The sequence below is a fragment of the Pocillopora damicornis genome, chromosome 3 (genome assembly GCF_964200805.1).
Source record: "Pocillopora damicornis chromosome 3, jaPocDami1.2, whole genome shotgun sequence".
Lineage (NCBI taxonomy): Eukaryota > Metazoa > Cnidaria > Anthozoa > Scleractinia > Pocilloporidae > Pocillopora > Pocillopora damicornis.
Genome location: NC_142672.1, coordinates 27,268,144 through 27,288,360, shown reverse-complemented (window position 1 = coordinate 27,288,360; position 20,217 = coordinate 27,268,144). Strand labels below are relative to the sequence as shown.

At 37.4% G+C, this 20,217-nt stretch overlaps 2 protein-coding genes across 11 annotated transcripts; both read right to left on the bottom strand.

Moving 5' to 3' along the window:
• Positions 1–458: 458 nt before the first annotated feature.
• On the bottom strand, positions 459–4,782 carry LOC113685838 (uncharacterized). Of its 4 annotated transcripts, none has more exons than XM_089201970.1 (3): positions 4,548–4,737; positions 2,949–3,057; positions 459–2,371 (listed from the first exon to the last, which is right to left on the bottom strand). In XM_089201970.1, the coding sequence occupies exon 3, from the start codon at positions 2,269–2,271 to the stop codon at positions 1,360–1,362; it is 912 nt and encodes a 303-aa protein (XP_089058096.1). In that variant the 5' UTR covers positions 2,272–2,371; positions 2,949–3,057; positions 4,548–4,737; the 3' UTR covers positions 459–1,359. The 4 variants fall into 4 exon arrangements, with proteins under 4 accessions (XP_089058096.1, XP_089058097.1, XP_027059203.1 ...); XM_089201971.1 differs by having other exon boundaries at positions 459–2,272; XM_027203402.2 differs by lacking the exon at positions 2,949–3,057 and having other exon boundaries at positions 459–2,272; positions 4,548–4,782.
• A 2,160-nt stretch (positions 4,783–6,942) lies between these two features.
• Positions 6,943–19,310, bottom strand: LOC113685839 (somatostatin receptor type 2). Of its 7 annotated transcripts, none has more exons than XM_089201958.1 (2): positions 19,171–19,310; positions 6,943–9,829 (listed from the first exon to the last, which is right to left on the bottom strand). In XM_089201958.1, exon 2 carries the CDS (start codon positions 9,815–9,817, stop codon positions 8,807–8,809), a length of 1,011 nt encoding a protein of 336 aa, XP_089058084.1. In that variant the 5' UTR covers positions 9,818–9,829; positions 19,171–19,310; the 3' UTR covers positions 6,943–8,806. The 7 variants fall into 7 exon arrangements, with proteins under 7 accessions (XP_089058084.1, XP_089058085.1, XP_027059204.2 ...); XM_089201959.1 differs by having other exon boundaries at positions 19,158–19,177; XM_027203403.2 differs by lacking the exon at positions 19,171–19,310 and adding an exon at positions 18,924–19,065.
• Between the last annotated feature and the right edge of the window lie 907 nt (positions 19,311–20,217).

Below are 20,217 nucleotides of genomic sequence, written 5' to 3'. Positions count from 1 at the left end.
GAGGGGGGGAGGGAGGGGAGGGAGAGAGAAGAGAGTTAGTGAGTTTAGCCAAACCCCGCTTAATTTCACAACACGAAGTTAAACACCGTTTAAATGAAAAGCACTGATCATTTCGCACAAGAATACAGCTATAGCTATATTGCTTTTCAGAACAATTTAGTGTTTCGCCATGATTTCAAAATCAAATCGGACATCTCAACTGTTCGAAGTATGAAAAAATGATCAAAAACTGAATTTGAACCAATATTGTTTTTGTCCTTCATATTTTATTTTTGAACCCCAAAAGAAGTAAGATTTAGAAATATAAACTAAAAATGTTTTAAATAAGGGAACAAAGACCAGCAATTTCACTGATTATCTATGAATGATTTTTAATTTCAGCTGTTCTTGAGAAATCGTATTGTTCCATTTAAATGGTTTGTGATAGACGCGTTTGAGCAATCATTAAAATTCATAAATTTTGCTGAGATGAGTTTGAAAAAAGGCGCCGTTAAGAGTATGAAATCAATTTGTCGAGGAAACAAATATGCCAGTGCTTCAAAAAACAGCGGGACATCTTGAAGAACGACTGCGGAATTAAAAAGGTAGTAAAGAAGTTGGTTAAACAGTTCTTGTGGCGAGTCCAGGTCACCACTTAAACAACGCCAGCCTCACAGGACAATTACAAAGCTTAAAATTTGGTCGGGTTAGGAGGTGAAAACTTTGCTCTTCTTGATCTTAGCTCTGATTGATGAGAAGCAACGCCGACGCAAGTTCGGGCTCAGCAACTTAAACCGCAATCTGTACCTTTTTTTCAATTATCCTTTGATAAGTGAACATCGTTATGAACCGTTATTCGGCCACATTTATTGGTAAAATTAAGCATCCATCAGACATGTCAAAAGCTTACGATTGAATTGAAGAATCGAGAAGAATTATATTTGCAAGACTCACTCTGCAGTCAAGCCAAAAGTTTGGCTCAAGTAAAGTTTAGTTTTACGATTGAAAATTGTCTTCTGACCGAGGCAGATAAGATCATTTTTAGTGTTCAAAAATGTGTTATGATTGGTTATATTGTTGCTTTTTTTTAAGGGCGCACACTCAGCTCTTTTGAATGTTTCTATTAGACATGCTGTGCTGAAGCACTTACTTATATTAAAAAAGGGGATATAAGGAAACCTCAACATTGCAAAGTCCTCACAGGTTTTTCGTGCCTGTGATCTTGTTACAAACGTGAATTATAACCAAATAATATATCAGTCTCAATACTTGCTTATCGCTATATGCTGATGCCGCTGAGCACATTTGCCTCGAGACCTGTTCGAAAACGCTAGTGTTTCAGTAAAACGCGTTTGAGACATTGTAAAAGATCAGTTACAATTAATTTTTTCTGGTGTAGCGATATCTCGGTATTCCAAGACAGTCATAAGTAAGGATTTTCTTCACAGTTCTATGAAGTGAACTGATGGTATAGAAATAAAATCCGAGCATTAAAATTGATTTCAGATACAAAACGATTCTAACACTGTACAGAAACATTATGGAAACAGGGACACAAAAGTTACAAAATTTATAATATGTAAAACCTGTATAAGGTAAGGCCCATAAAACTACATAAACAGCACATGATGCTATCACTGATTTTACAATTTTTTTGTCTTCGTCGCGATCAGTTTCACGCACTTTGCCATACAGCTGAGAAACCATTACCACTGTGCACGTGAAGATAAGGAAGAGGGCGGTTATAGCGAGTAAACCAACTGCTAAGTAGAAGTAAACGAAGAATGAAACGTAATCCATTAGACATGCAACATTAAAAGCCACAGCACCACCAGCAATAAACGTCGAGCCCGCGATGACGAGATAAAAATTGCGCTTTTTAGGATAACCTGCGTACCGAGTCGGGGACCTGAATGTTGAACGTAATGCTTGTACTGATAGAGCCACGAGAATGCCGGCTGAGCCAAACCCAGAGGCACAGTCAGATGCTTCATAGATGTAAAAGCTGTAACTTGGCCAGTTAGTCATGTTGTACAAGAAGGTTGGTATCGATGCCAGTCCCACCACAAGATCAGCGCAGGCGAGGTAGCCCAGGAAGTATCTCTGATGGTATAGTAGCGATTGATTTGTAATAAAGGCTCGCACCATGAGGTAGTTAACGGTCAAAATGGCGAGACACACAATGGAATAACACACCACTAGGATTATCAGCTGGTATGTTTCCATGCCTGGATCCTGGTTAAAGGTGCTATTGACAGATCGCAAATTTGGGGTGACTCGTGTGACGTTCATACTGAAACGATAAATACACAGTAAAGAATAAATTAACTTTTAAGAGGTGGACTTTTGAGGCCATTCGAGTCCGCAATCAACTTCTTGACCATATTCAACCCTAGGGGACGAAAAGATGAGCAAGATTGAAGTATTTATCATATATCCAATGAACTGCCTAAATAAACACGAACTATTTAAATTACACCAGAGGTGTTCTCTTTTGACTCTAATCGGTTCAACTTTAAAAATGCTAATAGTTTTTGCAGCAACAATCTCTCTTGAAAACTTTTTACCATTTCCAGGTTAGGTTCCCTTAGCATGAAACGAGTAAACGGGCGATCGATGAACGGAGGAAGTGATAAGGAGTAGATGGATTGATAGCCCAACAACTGAATAAATGGATAAATGATCAATGAATTATTGTAGCTGCTCATAAGTCAGTAGATGACTCAGTGAAAGAAAACGATTCAACAGCAGTTGACTAACATGGATAAACAAATGTCCTTTTTTTCTTAGATGCTGGTCGAATTCGGAATGAGCAGTATGGATTAAGTTGTGTTGCTCAAGGTTTTTCCTCAGCGAGAAGCATGATTTTGTTTTATTTTTTGCGAATATTTTCTGGCTCTATTCTCCAAATAAAGACATCGAGGAAAAGAAATGAATGACCGATTCTCTTGAAAATTAATTGCTATTACCTTTTTTCTGGATTATTTGAAAGGAAAATTATCAGAAGCTCGATGAGCCCAGTCAGAAATGGTTTGTGACTTCCTTTAACACTTGAAAACCAACAACATCAATTTCAGCCTGTCAGATGCAAATATAAGTATCAAATAAAATTGTAAGGGAGTGTTTGATCATTAAAAACAAACCTTATTGCAATGAATTTCTTATGTGGAACATTCGCGAGAAAAGTTGACAGATGAAAGGAGAACCATGCCGAGATGTCATTTTATTATTTTTGCTAATAAATATTTCAAAAGAGACTCTAAAAGATTGCAAGTAAGCTTGACGAAAAAAATTGTTTTGAAGCAAGCTTAATTAAAAAACATAGAAAACTTCCTGTCCTAATAACAAACAAAATGAAAAATTATTTCCCCTCAACTTGCGCAATTGAATGTCATAGTCTCGAAAATAATGTAAAACTTTACTAATTGAACGTCCAAAGAGCATCATACAGGCCATGATTTATGTGAAAGTGCATAATTCAAGATCACACTTACAGCTGTATAGCTCTCATTGTGATGCATAGTGGCTTTGGGTATTTTCATTGGAGGGTGAACTTAGACGCTTAATTGAATTTTAGACCATGAAATCAAGATGATTCCAAAAGTTAAATTTTCTGTCTTGAATAGTGACTGTTAGAATACAAATATGTATATATCGTACTTTTTTTTTAAGTAAATAGCGCTTTCAACTCCTTTCACATTAAGATTGGCACCTGACGGGATTCCTTTTTGAAAATTCATTGATCACTGGCAGAAGACAACAGCAGGATTCAACGCTTTTCAAAAATCTTTTCAAGACGCTGATAAAAAATTTATTGTGCGCATAGGTTAGATTGATTGGCTGAATTAAAATGAGTCTGGCGTATAGTTTTTGAGAAGCAAATACTCTTATGTCCATGCACCTGAAAGCTTATTGCTAAGATCATCAAGAAATCAGATAAAACTAGTCTGGCTTGAATCCCTCGCTGTATCGAACAATTAAATTTTTATGGATCATAATTGGGATTTGACCCAAACAATTTTAATTCTGTAAAGCCAATATAATAAAGAATTAATTAGGCAGGTAATCATTTTCGTTTGCTCTCAGGTCACAAAAACGTACCAGAGTAAATATGGAATACTCGAGAAAAGTTGCTTATAATACCAGATATATGATCTACCAAAGTTTCTTTCTCACATTGAAAAACCGAAAAAAAAAATCAAAATTGCAAATCTGTCGATGGATGTGGAGTTTTGAATATCATAAATCGAACGATCATTCACAACTATTTACTTTTCTCCACGGTATTCGAAATATCTTTCGATTGTATTGACTGTATTAGAAGCCTATGCTCACGGTACTTTTCCCCCGTGACTTCGTGTGAACTGCACTTCATATCCTTTAATCCAAAGGTTTTAAATTCTCAGAATCGGTCTCGGGAAACTCTGAATGTTTCAAGATTTGTTAATCGATCTTGCGTGCAAAATTACTACTTTGAGTGTCTCGGTTTCTTGGCGAGTTTGAGTTCCCATTCTAGACCCCTATAAATCATTCAATAAGTCGGAAATATCTAGTGATATAGCACGTACTTGAATTTTGGTCGATTAGATTCGTTTTCCAGTGTAGTGTTTCCTGTTTTCTTTTTCTTGATCCTTCGAAGAGTTCAAGCTTCCTTGCTGCTTCTAGTGTCGCGCTGGAGCATCGCCAAATGATGAACTTCAAGGATTAAGTAGTCTTGCTAATTTACATTGACGCTGGCGATGTTTATTTGCATACACTGTGACCAAGCTTCGACTTTTGTTTTCAACCCCACGGTATTTATACAATCCTTTGTCTTAAGTATCTCAAGCGGTTTTGGTTGGTCACCTGAATGTAATCAGATCTGACTTACAATTATTATTGAAAACCGGTCTAATTTTTCAACGGAATTTTTCGCTGTCTTTATGTAGTTTTGTTTACAGTTAATTATTACTGTTTTTACGTACACCGTACCGAAAATTTTTGGCAGGGTTTTCCTGTTTCTTCGCTGGTTTGTGTTTAATATTTCGAAAACCTAGATTATATTATGCGTTCTTAACTTCAGCCAAATCTGAGAGTTCGGAAGGCATGGAGCGTACACCATAATTCCTTCTAGAACATTCTCTCTTTTACTATCCAGCACGGCACAAATTATTTTGTTTCATTTAGAGTTTTTTATTTTCTGGTAAGAATATATTACCCTGGATTTAAAAATTTCAAAGCTGACTTAACCCTTAGAAGCTTACACACCGAAAATTTTTATATCCTGCAATCTTCTGAATTCATAATTTCTGAGATATCTGAGGTAATGGTATATTCCAGCTGGGATTTCAACAGAGAGCGATCAAGAGTGAAATTTTTGGAGAAAAACAATTGATGTAAGTGGATGATTTTAACCAAAGCGCAGCTTTGAATTAAGAAAAATCAGCGTGAGTGATGTATCATCGAGACAATCTGTAAACGACTTCCGTTACTGACGGCTGGGTTCGAAGTAAATCAACCACAGTCTAGAACCACTAAAGGTTTTTTTCATTTAGACAAAACCGGAACTGGAAACCAGCCGCCGGACCTTTCAAGGTTGGAGGCATGTTTTCTTTCCCCATCTCCAGCCAATCAGTCTTCGTTCCAGTGGAATTTTTAGATGCTTAGGCTGATAGGGGAGTGATTTTTGATTCAATAACAGCAAATCTCGGCATTGCACGAGCCCAATTACCTTACGAGCCCTTACGTACCTAGAATATACTAATACTCTAAGCGTGCTTTCGAAGTGTGTTATAAAAACTCAGGCAAATTGCACAATATTTTTGCAAGCCTACTTTTATGAAATTACAGTTGCTTGATGACTTAAGAAATCTCTCCAACAAGATACCATGTAACACCTGCACCAGGTAGGCCATGAAGTTCATGAAGTTCTGGTCCGGTGGTCAGATTGTTAAGGTTGTAAATCACACACTGACTTTGCTTTTCATCAGGAAGAGAAAGAATTAGCTGCAATGGCGAAAAAGTTGTACTAATTATTTTATCGTACAACGCAGTTCTCGCGCCATTCGACTAAACTTCTGTCATTATGGTTGAGGAGCAACATGCTGAGTAGTAGAGTTGAGATCATCTTTTTCTTTTGGGAGATACCTCTGACTGGCCTATTGCCAGGTATCAACTTCACATTTCACCGATAATGACGGAAAAAGGAAATCAAAGTGATACTATGGTGAACTCGTGAAAAATATCAAGTAAATGATGGTATTCTGTTGAATCTTGTACCGTTAACTTGAGTCGAATCGAAACGTTAGACCAGGAAGTGGCAGTTGTAGAGAGGTGGCCGTAAGTGAAGGGGCGACCTTGAAATTAGTGTCGTAGTTAGCAAAAGATTCCATGTCGCCTGGCATAGGTTTAGGAAAAAAGGCAGCATATGAGGCGCACAGATGCTCGAAAGCACCACGTACGTCAGAGCAGTGATCTAACAATTAACAGACACACGGCAACATTGAATCTATTTTTGATTTATATAACAAAGAAACACGAGAAGTTGATAAGGACGTCCATTGTGTCTTCCCTCCGATATTTCATTAGTAAGAACCAATCATAAAACTTATGAATTCAGCTTATCATTTGACCCTTTAATTACCATGATTTGATTATTAATGCTCTCCTCCAGCTGCGACACATTTTCTTATAAATTGGTTACGAGAATTTGGCGTTCAATCAAGATAAATTTGCGTAATCTCACTACCTGTTTGCTGGATAATCTATGGATACTGTAGGGAGAAGTTACAAGTTAATCACCTCTGGGACTTAAAGGTGTAATTATGGAAGGACAGCGATTGGCGAAAAAATCCAGGTCATGCCAACATCCATTTTCTTAGCCCGTTGGACGAATTAAAGGACGCATTAGAGAAAAAAAACTAGGCTATGGAACTATAATATGCATAATCAATATTATTTAAAAAAAAGGAAACATCACCTACGTACATTATAATCTTATTTTTAATTCAGATAAGTCAAAGTAATATTTCATCATAACAGTACCATTGCACTCCATTATTACCGTTACGTTGTCGAATTCAATAAATTTACAAAGTTAAAATCGTATATACTATAATTCAATTCTAATACATTTCAAAAAATTGAAGCATACCTTGACACTCATGTTTCAAACTTATTTCGAAGATAGAGGAAACAGTATGCTGATCCTCCCCTTGACTAAAACAGCTGAGCGGTGCAAGTTAAGATGACAAATTAATTACTCCAAAAATATCATTAAACATATAAATTTTAAAGTTTTGCAACCAAAAATTGCTTATGTCTTTTGCCTCCTCGGTCTAAAACTTGGAGAGTAGACAAATTCTCAGCACTAACATGTGTTAGAATGATATTTTAGCTACATTGCTACGGCTATGTACATTAAGCCATGTATATTTTGATTTCACTTAGCGAGGCCAACCATCTAACTTCCCGTGTACATTTAGCCTTTGACCCCTAAGAGTGACCAGCATCTAAATTCTCCTCGCTATAATACTTCTGAATCATATACTGAGGTCACGAGAATAAAGGAAATGATCTCCAACTAGAGTAGCTCTTGATTGATAAACAAATTCTCCTTGTCAGCACCTTAGGAAGTGTATAGTGACCAGAATGGAGGATATGCATACTGATGTCAGGGTGAAAAGGATAATAGAAGTATTAATTCTAATCTCTCCCTGAATCTCTATTCTCGCCCGCATAAACCGTGGACTCGACCAAGTATTACAAATTAATCCGTTAGATTTCAAAGGACGAGATTCTACACCTGACTAATGAAAGAAAGGTCAGTTTTGTTCCAAAAAAAATGACCTAATCAATTCACTCCTAGAGTGGAACCTCCTTGAACTATTATAGTGCAGTTATACCTTTGTTTTAAATGTAAACAAATTCCAAATTGTATAATAAGTGCAAATTATTTTCATTAACTGAGTACGTCCACAAGGACAAAATACCGTAGATGATAGACATAAAACTTAGGAAAAGACGTCTTTGATTTGGAGCTGCTGAAGGTACATGTAAATTGAAGGAACGCTTGCCTCACAATCATTTCTTGGTAGCGAAAGACCAAACATTTACTTTAGTTTGCACAACTTCTTGCTAAAGACCCAAAGGAACTATTCAGGGTAATTTGAGACGGAAAATTCTTGTACGAAACCGAAATGCAGGTAAGCGTCCACACAAAAACGTACCTTCAAGAATGAAGAATGTTGTATTATGCTACTCGATAAATTTTTTGGACATCTTTTGTAAATGAAGAACCAATCAAAATCCACGCCTTTTGGAGGAAAAGTTTCTTGATTATAAAGGCTGTAATTCTACCTCGAGGTTTCTTTCTTCAACAAAAAGCAAAGTCAAAAAAAGCAAGACTTAAGAACGAAAAAGTCGGCATTGGAATTTGCGAACTTATTTCACTGCTTCTTTTTTTTTTTTTTTAGAAATGCATAGTGTACAGTGTCCGCTTTGAACGGAACACCACTGTCTCTAACTCAGCTCGAGAGTAAGGCAAACCTCATCAAAGTTGTCAAACCCGCAAATTGAAAAGAGACTACAAAAAGATTTCAAACATTGTAAGGCCTCGGTTTTGAGCGATGATCCCTGTGGAAGATTGATTATATAGATTGTGGAGACTTTGGGATAGCCCAGTTGTGCGCATGTACAAAGATCTCGACACAATGGTATCGCCCGCGTGCCTTGGCGAAGTCTTGGATAGTAATCCTTTAAGATACAAATCATTACATTTCATCCCTCAGGATAGTAACTGAAACGATACTGCTCCTATAGACCAGTCTTTCAAGATCACACTACAATGTTACAGCGCACACTCACAGTTGCCGTTTGCCTCTGTTTCACTAGATCGTAACGTGCTTGCTCTTCGGCGTCGCTCAGATAACATCCTCGAAGTAGCTCGGGTCGATGCCCCATATAAAACTTTCTTTCCAAATAAAGCTAGAAGACCTCGCCTGAAGTCAGGCATCTTGAAGGTGTAGATAATAGGATTGATGAACGAGTTCATATATTGCATCAATTTAGTGAGGAAAACGAGAGTCAGAATGGATAAAGTGCATCCATTTTCACACAACGTTGGAATGAAGATGTTGATGCCTTGGAATGGGAACCAAGTCAAGATGAAAATAGCTGACACAAGAAAAAGTGTTGTTGCTAGTTTCTTGTCTTTTTCCAACGATTTCTTCGTTTTCTCGTGTATCCTCTGGTTAACCTTGAACCAAATGCCGATATAAGCCAAGCAAATCACCACCACGCAAATGAAGAAAGATACAAGCATAAGGTACAAGAATATGTTGCTTGAGATCATCTTCTCGTTCACGAGCACTTTTACACACACAAGCACGCCCGCCAGAATCCAGATCATGCTTATCAAGATAAAATACAGACAACTTGGTGTAGTTCGATGCCAGTTTGGTAGAACCACGGAGTATAAACGTTCCAATGCAATAGTTGTTAGTGCAAAGATTGAAGCAAATCCTGAAAAAATGTCCAATAATCTATGAAGTACGTTGATCCACGCGCTATCCAATTCTTCACCTCTTGTGTAAAGAACGAGAGTATGTACAAATATCGGTAATGATATTGTACCAACCATCATATCTGCAATCGCCAGGCACAGTAAAAAGTAGTTTGTACGTTTCCGTAGCAACTTGCTCCGCGTGAATACGACTATAGCGAGGGTATTGCTCATCACAATGAGCATATCGACAATACCAAACGCAAAACACCATCCTATCACCTCCGTGTGTGTGAAGAATGCCTCTCTTGCCCGGCTCTGGTTATTCACATGGCCGTTGGAATCGTTAACCATCATGGCAATGAGTCACTAATGAAAGAAAAATACGAAATTGTCGATAAGTGTTTTGATTTCTTGGAATTGCTTTTTTTCCTTATCGTATTTCTTAGCTACAAATGTTTAATAGAGTTCGTTGGAATGACGCCTTTTCTTAAGTTCTTAATCGTTATAGATGAGACCCAATCTTGAAGCTCCTGAAACTAACGTAATACGAGGAGTGTGCATGACGCAACTGGAAGCAAAAGTGGTTTTTTTTAAATGAAATGCTTGTTCATCATCGGTTACAACTGATCCCAAATCATCTTCCCTATTTCGAGAGTGAAATTTTTTTGCCGAAATGCCCAATACAACAACCTGACAAAGGCTTGTACCCGAATCTGCCAAACTGCAGTCCAGCGTGTAAGCCATTAGGTCATCACGCCATCTATTCTTTTGGCATAAAACAATTTCCTCCCAAGTTCACGTCATGAATGACACTACAGGCGGGCAATTTTGTTGCAAGGGTCACGAAGTAACATTTGAAATGTTACTCATTGACACTCCTTTACAAATGCATCATCACCGTCCATTGCAGGAGTATTGTGCGCTTGGGTTACTAGCATCCGTCAAATTGAATACGTCTTCAAATTTTAAGAACTCAAAAGTTGTTAGTGTTTGCTTGCGTTTTACAAGTTGGTAATTTGCATTTCTCGGCAATCTCATCCGTTCTGGACCATCCTCGATCCAATTTGGATTATTCTTCCCATATTTTTCTATTTTCGTCATGGCATTATATTTGTAGCTTCCGCAGCAACGAAGTATTGTCACTAAGAAATACAATTATGACAAACTGGTAGTTAAATTGAAACGGAAATAAACGTTCCTCTGAGCTTTACGCTCGATTTCCGTTGCTTTCTCGAGTGCATTATTAGTTTCCTTCTCCTTTTCGGGGTATGCAAAGGTAACGGCAGCTCGACATGCTTTAAAGCCATGTTTAATCAAGGGTCTCTTTGGAACTGAATTGATTAGCCAGAGACCTATAAATAAGATTATCGAGGCCAACTCTCATATTCATAATTTACGGCTGAACTTAGAACTGTTATGAATTATGACAACAGTTATGTATGTTTCTTCGGGTAATGATTGTTTTGGAGATTCTTTTTATCTTAAAGAGAAGCTGCGAGAGGGATACGTGACAGCAACAGGATAACAGGAAGCAAAGTTCAATTTCTCTAAAGAATTTTTAGCATTTTAACTGCCACATATCGCTTGGTGAAGACACAACGTCAGGAACAAAAGCTCCTTTCGAAAAAAAAAAAACCTCCGCGAACTAAAGGACCCCAACGAATAATACTGAAAGCTGAGAGCAAATTGAGATGTTTAGGAATAAGCAAAAGCGTGACAGGAAATGCAACTCAAGATACCACTGAGAATTGGTCCGTCACAAATTAAGTATCGCTTCAATTATAGTAAAAATACAAACTTTCGATTTTAAGTCAAAAGACACTTTCTTAATGGGATAAATTTAAGCTGCCTCGAGTTGTCACAAGAGCGAACTACATATAGTAATACCGGATATTCAGGATATTGTAATGCTTGCCAATGTCCACGAGATACGGAACAACTAACATTTAATAGATTATCTGTCTAGAAATATCAATAGAAATCACTTCGATGCGAAATAATTTACCTCAGGAAGCTGACTATCGTAGATTCAGGATAGATGCCATTCTTTTTCTAAAAGCTTTTCTTTGTTCCTACGCAGAAAGCTTCAGCCCGTCTTACAGTGCAAAACGTGCCTTTTCCGTCGCAGCATATTAAGAATTTACTCTCGTATACATATACGCCCAAAAAGCCACTAGATTAGACATTTGTTCCTCAGATGGCAAGCAAACTACGAAAGAAGCAGTCAAGAATGTTTAGGTTACGGTTTTGTGGCGTCGGTGGTACAAAAACATATTTTGCACTCTAACCTCCGGAATCATGCCAAGATTGTTGACGTTCTGTTTGAATCACTTGACGTATCTTCACATTATTCCGTGATAAATTTATCCTTTCTTCCTCAAAAGAGAGAAGGCTTCTATTGTCACCAAGAGCCTAATTACTTTAAGTAATGATGCGACCACGCTAAAATTGGGTTTTTTACTGAGTCAGTATGCTTTTTGTTTGTAGTTCGAAACGATTAAAATTGTAACCATTTCCGTCAGCCGCAAAATGAAATATGGTAAAGCGAATATAAGTGGTTTGATAAGCTTCTATAGTTGTCAAAACATTATAATGATCACGCTTTCTTCTCTCTTCAAAAGACTGTACTGACGACGTCCCTTCTCCTTTTTAAACCTAACCAAACAGGAAGAAGAGATAGCAATAAATGGCTCCTATATTGCGTTGGTGCAGTTTGGCCCCCTTTTCATAGACCTATGTTTGTCTTACTTATTTGTTTTTTAGCGCAGAATATTTCCTATCTTTCATAAGGTGAACTGATATATAAATGAAAAAGCCCTGACTACTTGAACGTGAAACCAATACTGCACAATAGAAAATTGATGAAACAATCAGATCCGAAGCACGCAATAGAGTATTAAAGCCGTTTTCGCGGAGCTGAATTTGACACCACTTTCGATGGATAATTTTTTTTGGATAAGTTTTTTTTAATATATTTAAGACGATTTGCCGTTGAATGACATTTATTCTCCAGATTTCACCCACTGGTCGTAAACAATTTTAAGACACGCTGAAGTTATGTTATTTTCCTGATAATCTACAGCTCTGCCTTTGAATAGATTTACGTGATAACTGACATGAAGAATTTGCTTTAAAGTTAAGCGTTAGATACTCGAGTTTTCCTGTAAATAATAAGATCGTAGTTTACGCTAGTGGAGGTAAGGTCAAAACTCGAATTTTTAGTCTACACCCTGTTGGCGATGACGATCAAGATGTATTGACAGCGGAGAAATTCAACACCAAACGACGATTAAATTCATTTTAACATTTAAGTTGTTTTACGAATTAATACCTCGTGTTACTACTTAAAAACAAGCTTTATCATTATCTTCAATCACTAAAAAAGCAAATGGAATCCAAACGCCTATGTGAAAGTTTAAATCATAAACAAGGTGTGCTGGCCTACATGTTTAGTCTTATTATCTGAACTCTGCGGGTGAAACCTTCCAAAAAAAACCATCGATCATATGATCATAGTCTGCATATTCTAAGAATCACTCCTTGTCGTTCATTTCAAACATTTAAAACTGGAGAAAACCGTGTTGAGTGTCTCAAACAGCAAAAGCGACCCAAGGAAAAAAAGCCTACCAATGATTTCAGGGCCAAAGGTGAGTGCAATGTCGTCTATTTATTTACGTCTCTCTCGTGTTAATACTACGGAAAATTCAATCTTAAGGGTATTCGCAAGCCAAAATAATACGCTTTGGTTACATTGCTTTTCAGAAACATCGCGATGAGGCTCGCAGGGTTGTCTTCAAACGGTCAACGAAGAATGCAAAGCACTCGACGGAATGTTTAGTTGTACACTGTCGCATACTGTGAACCATAAGCGAAGACACTATCAATATTCGGCCGTACCGTGTTTTCATCTCGTGTTTCACTCGATGGAAATGATATAGATATCTCGAGCGCAATCCACCGAAATGGCTTCAATGCTCACTTGATGATTCGATAATTGCGAAAGTAAACAAGAAGAAGGTAAAAAGCATCGAAAAAAAAACTATGATTGAGGAAAATGTCATTCATTTGCCAAGATCGTCCGTGTGATGCGCGCACTAAGCTTTTTATAGAACAGCACACTGCCATGTATCGACAGCTGTAGTTTGATAAATAACACAATCTGGAGAATTTCACGTTTGCCCAAACTTTAAGTGAATCTATGAGCGGGTTCAACTTACCAATCCAACATGTCCCCTTGTGAATCCAACGCTTTCACGAGAATTCTGTTGCATCTTACATAACAGAGTAGATGAGCGATGGCTGTTCTTTGCTAAAGCAGGAACTGAGCGATTACGTGACGGCTTCGGTTCATTTGATCCGATTAATAAAAAAGTTCTCCTATGTGTCTTCTTAAAGATTAACCTTGCATTGTTTTGAGATTTGAGTTGTTAATCTTTAGAGAGGGCGCTTAGCTCGAAGGCCATAGGCGAGCCACCCTACGCGTTCCTTAAAAGTGAAGCAATCCGTGGATATCAAGAGAAATAAAATTGACGGTTATGAAGACAGCCCTGAATGACATCTATATACGCTGTTCTTGGTCTAAACATTTCGGTTATCGTATAATATAGTGAACTTTATTCCACTAATGCGCATTATCTGAATGTTTGTCTGTTTGTTTGTATTTTAATATAAAAGTACGAGAGTTGGTGTTAAGTCTATGTGTAAAAGGAGGAAGCTTTTTTTGAGTTTTTTAGCCAGACATGACGCATCAGGTGTAATATTTGCATTATTCAGTGTTTTTTTCACAGCTCTCGCATGGTTCTCTTGATTCCCACAGTTCGTTTCGTTCATGCATGTCAACAGCCACGATGGGTGGCCCGCCCGTGCCTATATTATTGCGTTTTCATTCTCATCGATTCTCGTGCTTATCACCCTTTTTCTCTGCTTAGATTGTTTTTGTTTTTTTTTTTTTCTGTGAAACACGCCGTTATCTTTGCTTTTTTCAGGAAAATACGCAGCCAAACCAATCCAAATACGTGGATTTACAGGTAATTATTCATTGGTAACAAGTACTTCATCAAAAAGAAAAAATATTACTGATTAACTATGAGGCGCTGAAATATTTATGAATGCTCTACCAAACTTATGTTTGGCTAATTAGAGATTGTCTCATAATTTTTGCAAACGGTACAAAACTATACAAGATCGTTTTCTCTTGAGGACAACTGAGTCTGAATTACCTTGAGATTGAGGAACCTTAATCGATTTCTTTTTCAATTGCACCAACGACTCTAGACGCGCGCTCACAGTCGAAGTCTTTGGTTAATCTCTTTGGTTTACATGGTTAACATTATGAGATCGATAAAGAAGATTGACTTCAAGATATTTGCAGCTCGAAGAACCGATAAAAATCCTGCAGAAGTATGGGTCGAAGTTATTATTTAAAAGAGCTTTGTTCATCTTAGACACCTGCTTCTGTTATCTTTATGAAGGAATTGAAAAAAGAACATTCAAATGTTTAGAAAAATGAATGGACTGCCCTGTTTTATTAATTATAGCTTTCATAGAATAGCTGAAGGCTATGATTTGACCAATGCCCCCTGCATGCATAATTAAAACAATATTTCTCATCAGTTCCTCACATATTTATTCAGTAGCTTTCGAATAAAGCAGTCTACTTGAACCTTAAACCGAGATTAAAATGGATCTCAATTTGATCTTTGTAGGCCTTGGCAGTGAAACTTCAAGAAAATTAGTTTTTAGCAGCATTTCAAATCAGACAAAACTGCATTGAGTCACTCTCCATAAATATTACGAAAAACGCGCATTAAGAAACCGTTCGTGAACCTCTTAGTTACCAACGGGTACATTAAAAAAGAGCGCCAGCGCAGTGGTCCTGTTTTTCTTTAACATCTCTCGTTTTTGTTTAAGTTTTAAGGGAAACTGGACGCGTCTTTAATGTGCGGCATCCCAATTTATTTCCTGTTTTCATTTTCTTTGCCGTGTAAATGCATTAAAATGAACTTATCTTATGCAATTTACCTGCGGTCGTCCTAATGCTTTGTCGAAAAAGACCATTTGCCACGCCAACTACAATTTGTATTCCTTGCATGTTTTATCTGCCCAGTGTTCTATTTTCAGTTGCAGGTGAACACAATCCTTAAAAACCTTCATCTGATGTGGTTGTCTGACTTTTTTTTCTTGATTAAACTTATGAAAATTTTATCATCTCCGGTGTTAAACCAAATCCACGAAAGGATCTTCAGTGCTATTATGATTGAATTTTTACTATATTTATCGTTAAAAATATATTTAAATAATGATGTATGATATAAAAAAAATGAGACAATTTTGGATAAGTATTTCCATAACAAAAATCACCATGAAGTTTGTAAAGGCAGCTATGGCCTAATCAAAGTCTAATCTGCTTGCAAATCAGTTTGAAACTACACCTACTACAGTAAAAGGACAAAAGCGCACTAAAAAAATGGCTTAGAAGCGGGTGAATTTAAATGTATTCAGAGAAAATAAGCAATTTATCTAAATTGTGCGATTTAATTCTAGTTATCACTAGAGGCCCATTAAATTTACATTCGCTTTTTCGAAACGCGACAGAAAACTAAATTTTAACTACATGTAAGCCCGCGGTGACCATCAATTGCGAGTCGCCCACATTCCCGCCATCTGCAATCTCTCAAAATGGAGATAGTTCTTTATTCGGTTTTTATTAAATTGGTTTGGCTCACCACTCAGACTACCCACGCCGGCTGGTTATTGGCTTTAACAACGACAAAATTTTAAAAAATGCACGAAAGGATAGGGCGTTTTTATTTCTGGATTTTCTTAGGGGGAATTTTATCAAAAGGCAAACGCCTCACGGCAAAAAAATGACTTCCTTTTCGAATGCTTCAAGCTGTCTTTGCACTTCATTGAGAATATTTGAATATAATTTGAGCAGGAAATATTTTCAAATTTTCCTTCGGTAATATTGATAGTGAAATTGGGTAAAGTCAGAGTTCATTTTTCCCGTTTGTTTTCGGTAAACGCTCTACTTGAAAATACAAAGTGAATCAATGTTATACTCACCAGTTCAGGAGAAAACAGTATCAATTTTCAGCCTATTTTTCAACCCTACTCATGGGTGATATGATATAACTAATGGTTGCCATCCGTGCTCAGGCTCTGCAACTGATGGGCACTTAGTCAGAGACTAAGTAAAGTGTATCTTATGCTATAAACTTCGCTCGTTTCCTTTTCCGGTGGAAACCAACGGAGAAAAATACTTGACTGTGGAACTTCATAACCAACATAATTCACTGATTAAAAACAGATATTAGTAGGAAGCCTTCTTAATGTCTGCAAAACGCGCCTGTACTAAGAGACAATTTATTCTAAGAGAACGACATGATGTATCCAGGGCGATGTTTGTGCACGCTACGCTAGCTTATCAGTTTCGCGGTTTTCCAAAGAACATTAACAATGCAAATTTCACTCGACATAAGATTTCTTTGTTTACCGTTGTAATGACTTTTTCAATAACATGTTCGTAACCTTTTATCTGTAGTAACTTTGATCATTTTCCTCCAAATGTGACGTTGTCTCGGAAAACTACATCGAGTTCTAAGGATGACACAAATTAGGAAAAATTTCAATTTTCTACTTGTTGTCATAAACTGTGTATTTTCACCTAAAGAGGTCTTATCAAAATTTCGAAAATAACATCGCCGCAATGCCGGATATTTGCGAACGTCTTTGAAGTAAACACACTTGTACCAGTCGTAAAAGAAACTTCTCTAAACGCATTAAAACATCTAAAAGTCGACAAACTGAAATGTATTTCGTACGTGCTTGAATCTAACAATAGGTTGGCAGAACGAAATTAAAAACACGACTGGAATCTTCGATCGACGAAGCTTGGATGCAGAAGTGAGCCGATCATCTATGAATATTCAATTAAGGGTCTTAAGTCTTCTTCTAGAACCTGGCATTTTAAAATTCGTGTGTGTATTTGGCAGTCTCTTTATGCATGACTTTAGCAGTTTTAATTGCAATCTTCATGAGTAAGAAAACAGTTCCAGGAAAGGGTTTCCGGAAAAGTTTAATACATCGACAGAATACTATTCATACACCGCTATTATTATGCAATTACGATTAAAAGACGCAGGCTTTATCAATGTCGCCTGTTATAAACTTACAAATTGTAAACAGGCAATAAAAAATTTGCGTGAAAATTCAGTGCGGAATAAAAGGTGACTGCTTATGTATACGTGCTCTCTGAGTACTGCTTCATAAACATTCGCATTTGAGCATCTTTGTCTGGTAATGATCCATGATTTCACGTCGGCGGTGCCCATAAAACTACAAACTTGATTAAAATCGTTGCCCATTCAAAGAGACTAATCATGGTATATACATTGCTTTGTGTATTTACTTCCAAAGAGCAAATGGTACATCGCCCCTAAGCCAAGTGTTACATAGAACCTCTGAATGAAGATTTGATTTCATCATTAGTGTTAGTATTATCTGTATTATTTTTCAATTTTTTTTAGGAATAATTATACTGTCTAACGACGATGCTAGCATTCTCCAGGTCACAGACGTTTTCACCTTTCATTACTTTGGTATCAAAAACTTGTATATTATTTGTAAACATTGATGAATTTAATTTCTTTATAGATCTGTTCTGAACTTTCCCCTCGTTTTACTTTCGAAAAGGTGTCGCACGTCGTGGAAGTAAGAACACTAACAGTTAATTGTGCCGCTCTATTTTGAAACAAATGGAACTCATGCATACAAAACAGCTGGACGTGGCGTGAATTTTGACATGATAGACCGATTGTGGTTTTCGTTTACGAGGTTTTAACATGTGTTCAAAATATCCCGCTCTCAGGCTACCCGTCATGTTTCGCCAATATGAAACCCTGCAGGTAATTTTGTCTATCTGGGTCTGTTATGGCTATTTAATTAAAAGACATTGATCCTTGGCAAGAAATTTTGCTGCATCATTTTGCGTCGTGTTTTGTACCTTACCCTGCCTTGAGACTAAGCCATGCAGTAAGTTCAAATAAAAGCCAAAAGGTATATATCGGCTACATAAAGTTACCAGAAATAATACGATTTAAGGGAACCTAGAAATTACGGCATTTCTATGGCAACTCTGGGGTGTCCGAGCAATTTCATACGATAACAACCTTCACGTTATAGCAGTTAAATAGTAAGATAAATATAAAGCACTACAGTGCAGCCTATGGCCTCGTCATGATCAGTTGAAAATGAATCAGAACGCCAAATGATGGACAATCGCTGTGGCATCTTCAATCAAATCCCTTTTGGTGAGAACAATTGTAATGATAACCACACAATCGTTTTCACTTGCCATGGCACAACGCGGGCGGGCTCTAGAAATTATGAAGATCGCAGCGGTGGCTCGACAGTAAGCAGGATAATGAGCGTCGAAAATTTAGTTATCAAAAATTTTTACCTTAAACTTTATCAAAGGAAGAGTTAATACCTCCTGCCCTCCGCTCGGGTGATCATCTAAATTGAGTATGGCAAACACTTCATGTACTTTTGCCTTGTCACTTTGTGCTAAAATGGACCCTCGACCGCGTCGTGACATATGCAAATCGCTCAGCCGCTTTTATACTTTTGTGTTGGTTTACGTACGTGGACAATAGGCTGATTGAATACCTGAAAAAGTTGTTTATAGCACTACCTTTACTCCTTACTTGACTCAAGACGCTTGTGCTTTCCAACTTTGAAGCGCAGTTAACCGTTAGCACCTGTTGGTAGTTGTTCTCGTTTCCTCGGTTCAAAGTAAGCGAGATATAGTAAAAAATTTAAGGGTGAACGTAACGGTGTAAGCGTTATCCACCTGGGGCAATATCAGCTAATGCTTGGATGATTAAATTTTTTGCTCTAGTGATACCCACAAGATGCAAGTACTCTCGTCCAACTTGAACAAGTTTGATCCATTTCCATTGTGAACGCAAGCGATTTACGCGGGCGGGGAAAAGGCCCCGGGCAGACCGACTTTTAAACTAACAACGCGTTACTCGCCTTTGCACTTCAAGTAATGACGTCTGCATTTTTCATTTGCTTTTGGCTGATAATCACCTAGCTGTATGGGCTATGCACCCGGTCTCCTATTAGGGAATTTGGCTTTTGACGCAGTTGGTCGCCACTTGCAGCCTGCTGATGTTAATCACCGATAGCTAATGCGGCACGTGTTTTACCGTATGGCAAAGTACTGATTTGAGGTTATGTACCTTTTGGAGGTTTGGACGGTCAAGATTTGATGGAACAAGAAGTTTGTCGTTCTAGAAACCGTAGCTAAGCACAAAGCAGACGAATGATCGCTCTTTTACAGCCCTGTGCCCGCTGCAACTATTAATTCATAAATATACAAGATCATCTGCACACTCAAAAACAATCGAATATTTAATAATACCGCGCAGATATTTCTGACCAAAGGATCTATATTTTTAGATACTGATTATTAACAACTGATAGATGACATTGAGCGTAAAGCGTTTTATTTGTTTGAATAACCGTTGATTCCATATCATCCAAAGGTTCAGTTAATTTACGTTCATTTAATTATATCGAGCTGCGGCTATTTGCTCTCACACACTTGGAGGTGTCTGTCAAAAATTGAAGCTTGCTCCAAAAAAAATTCCAAAAAATAGGTGAACCAGCTACCAGAAAGAAAATAGATGTAAAAAAAAAGAACATCAATCTTATTTAACACCCAAAATTTAATTATTTCATCCCGC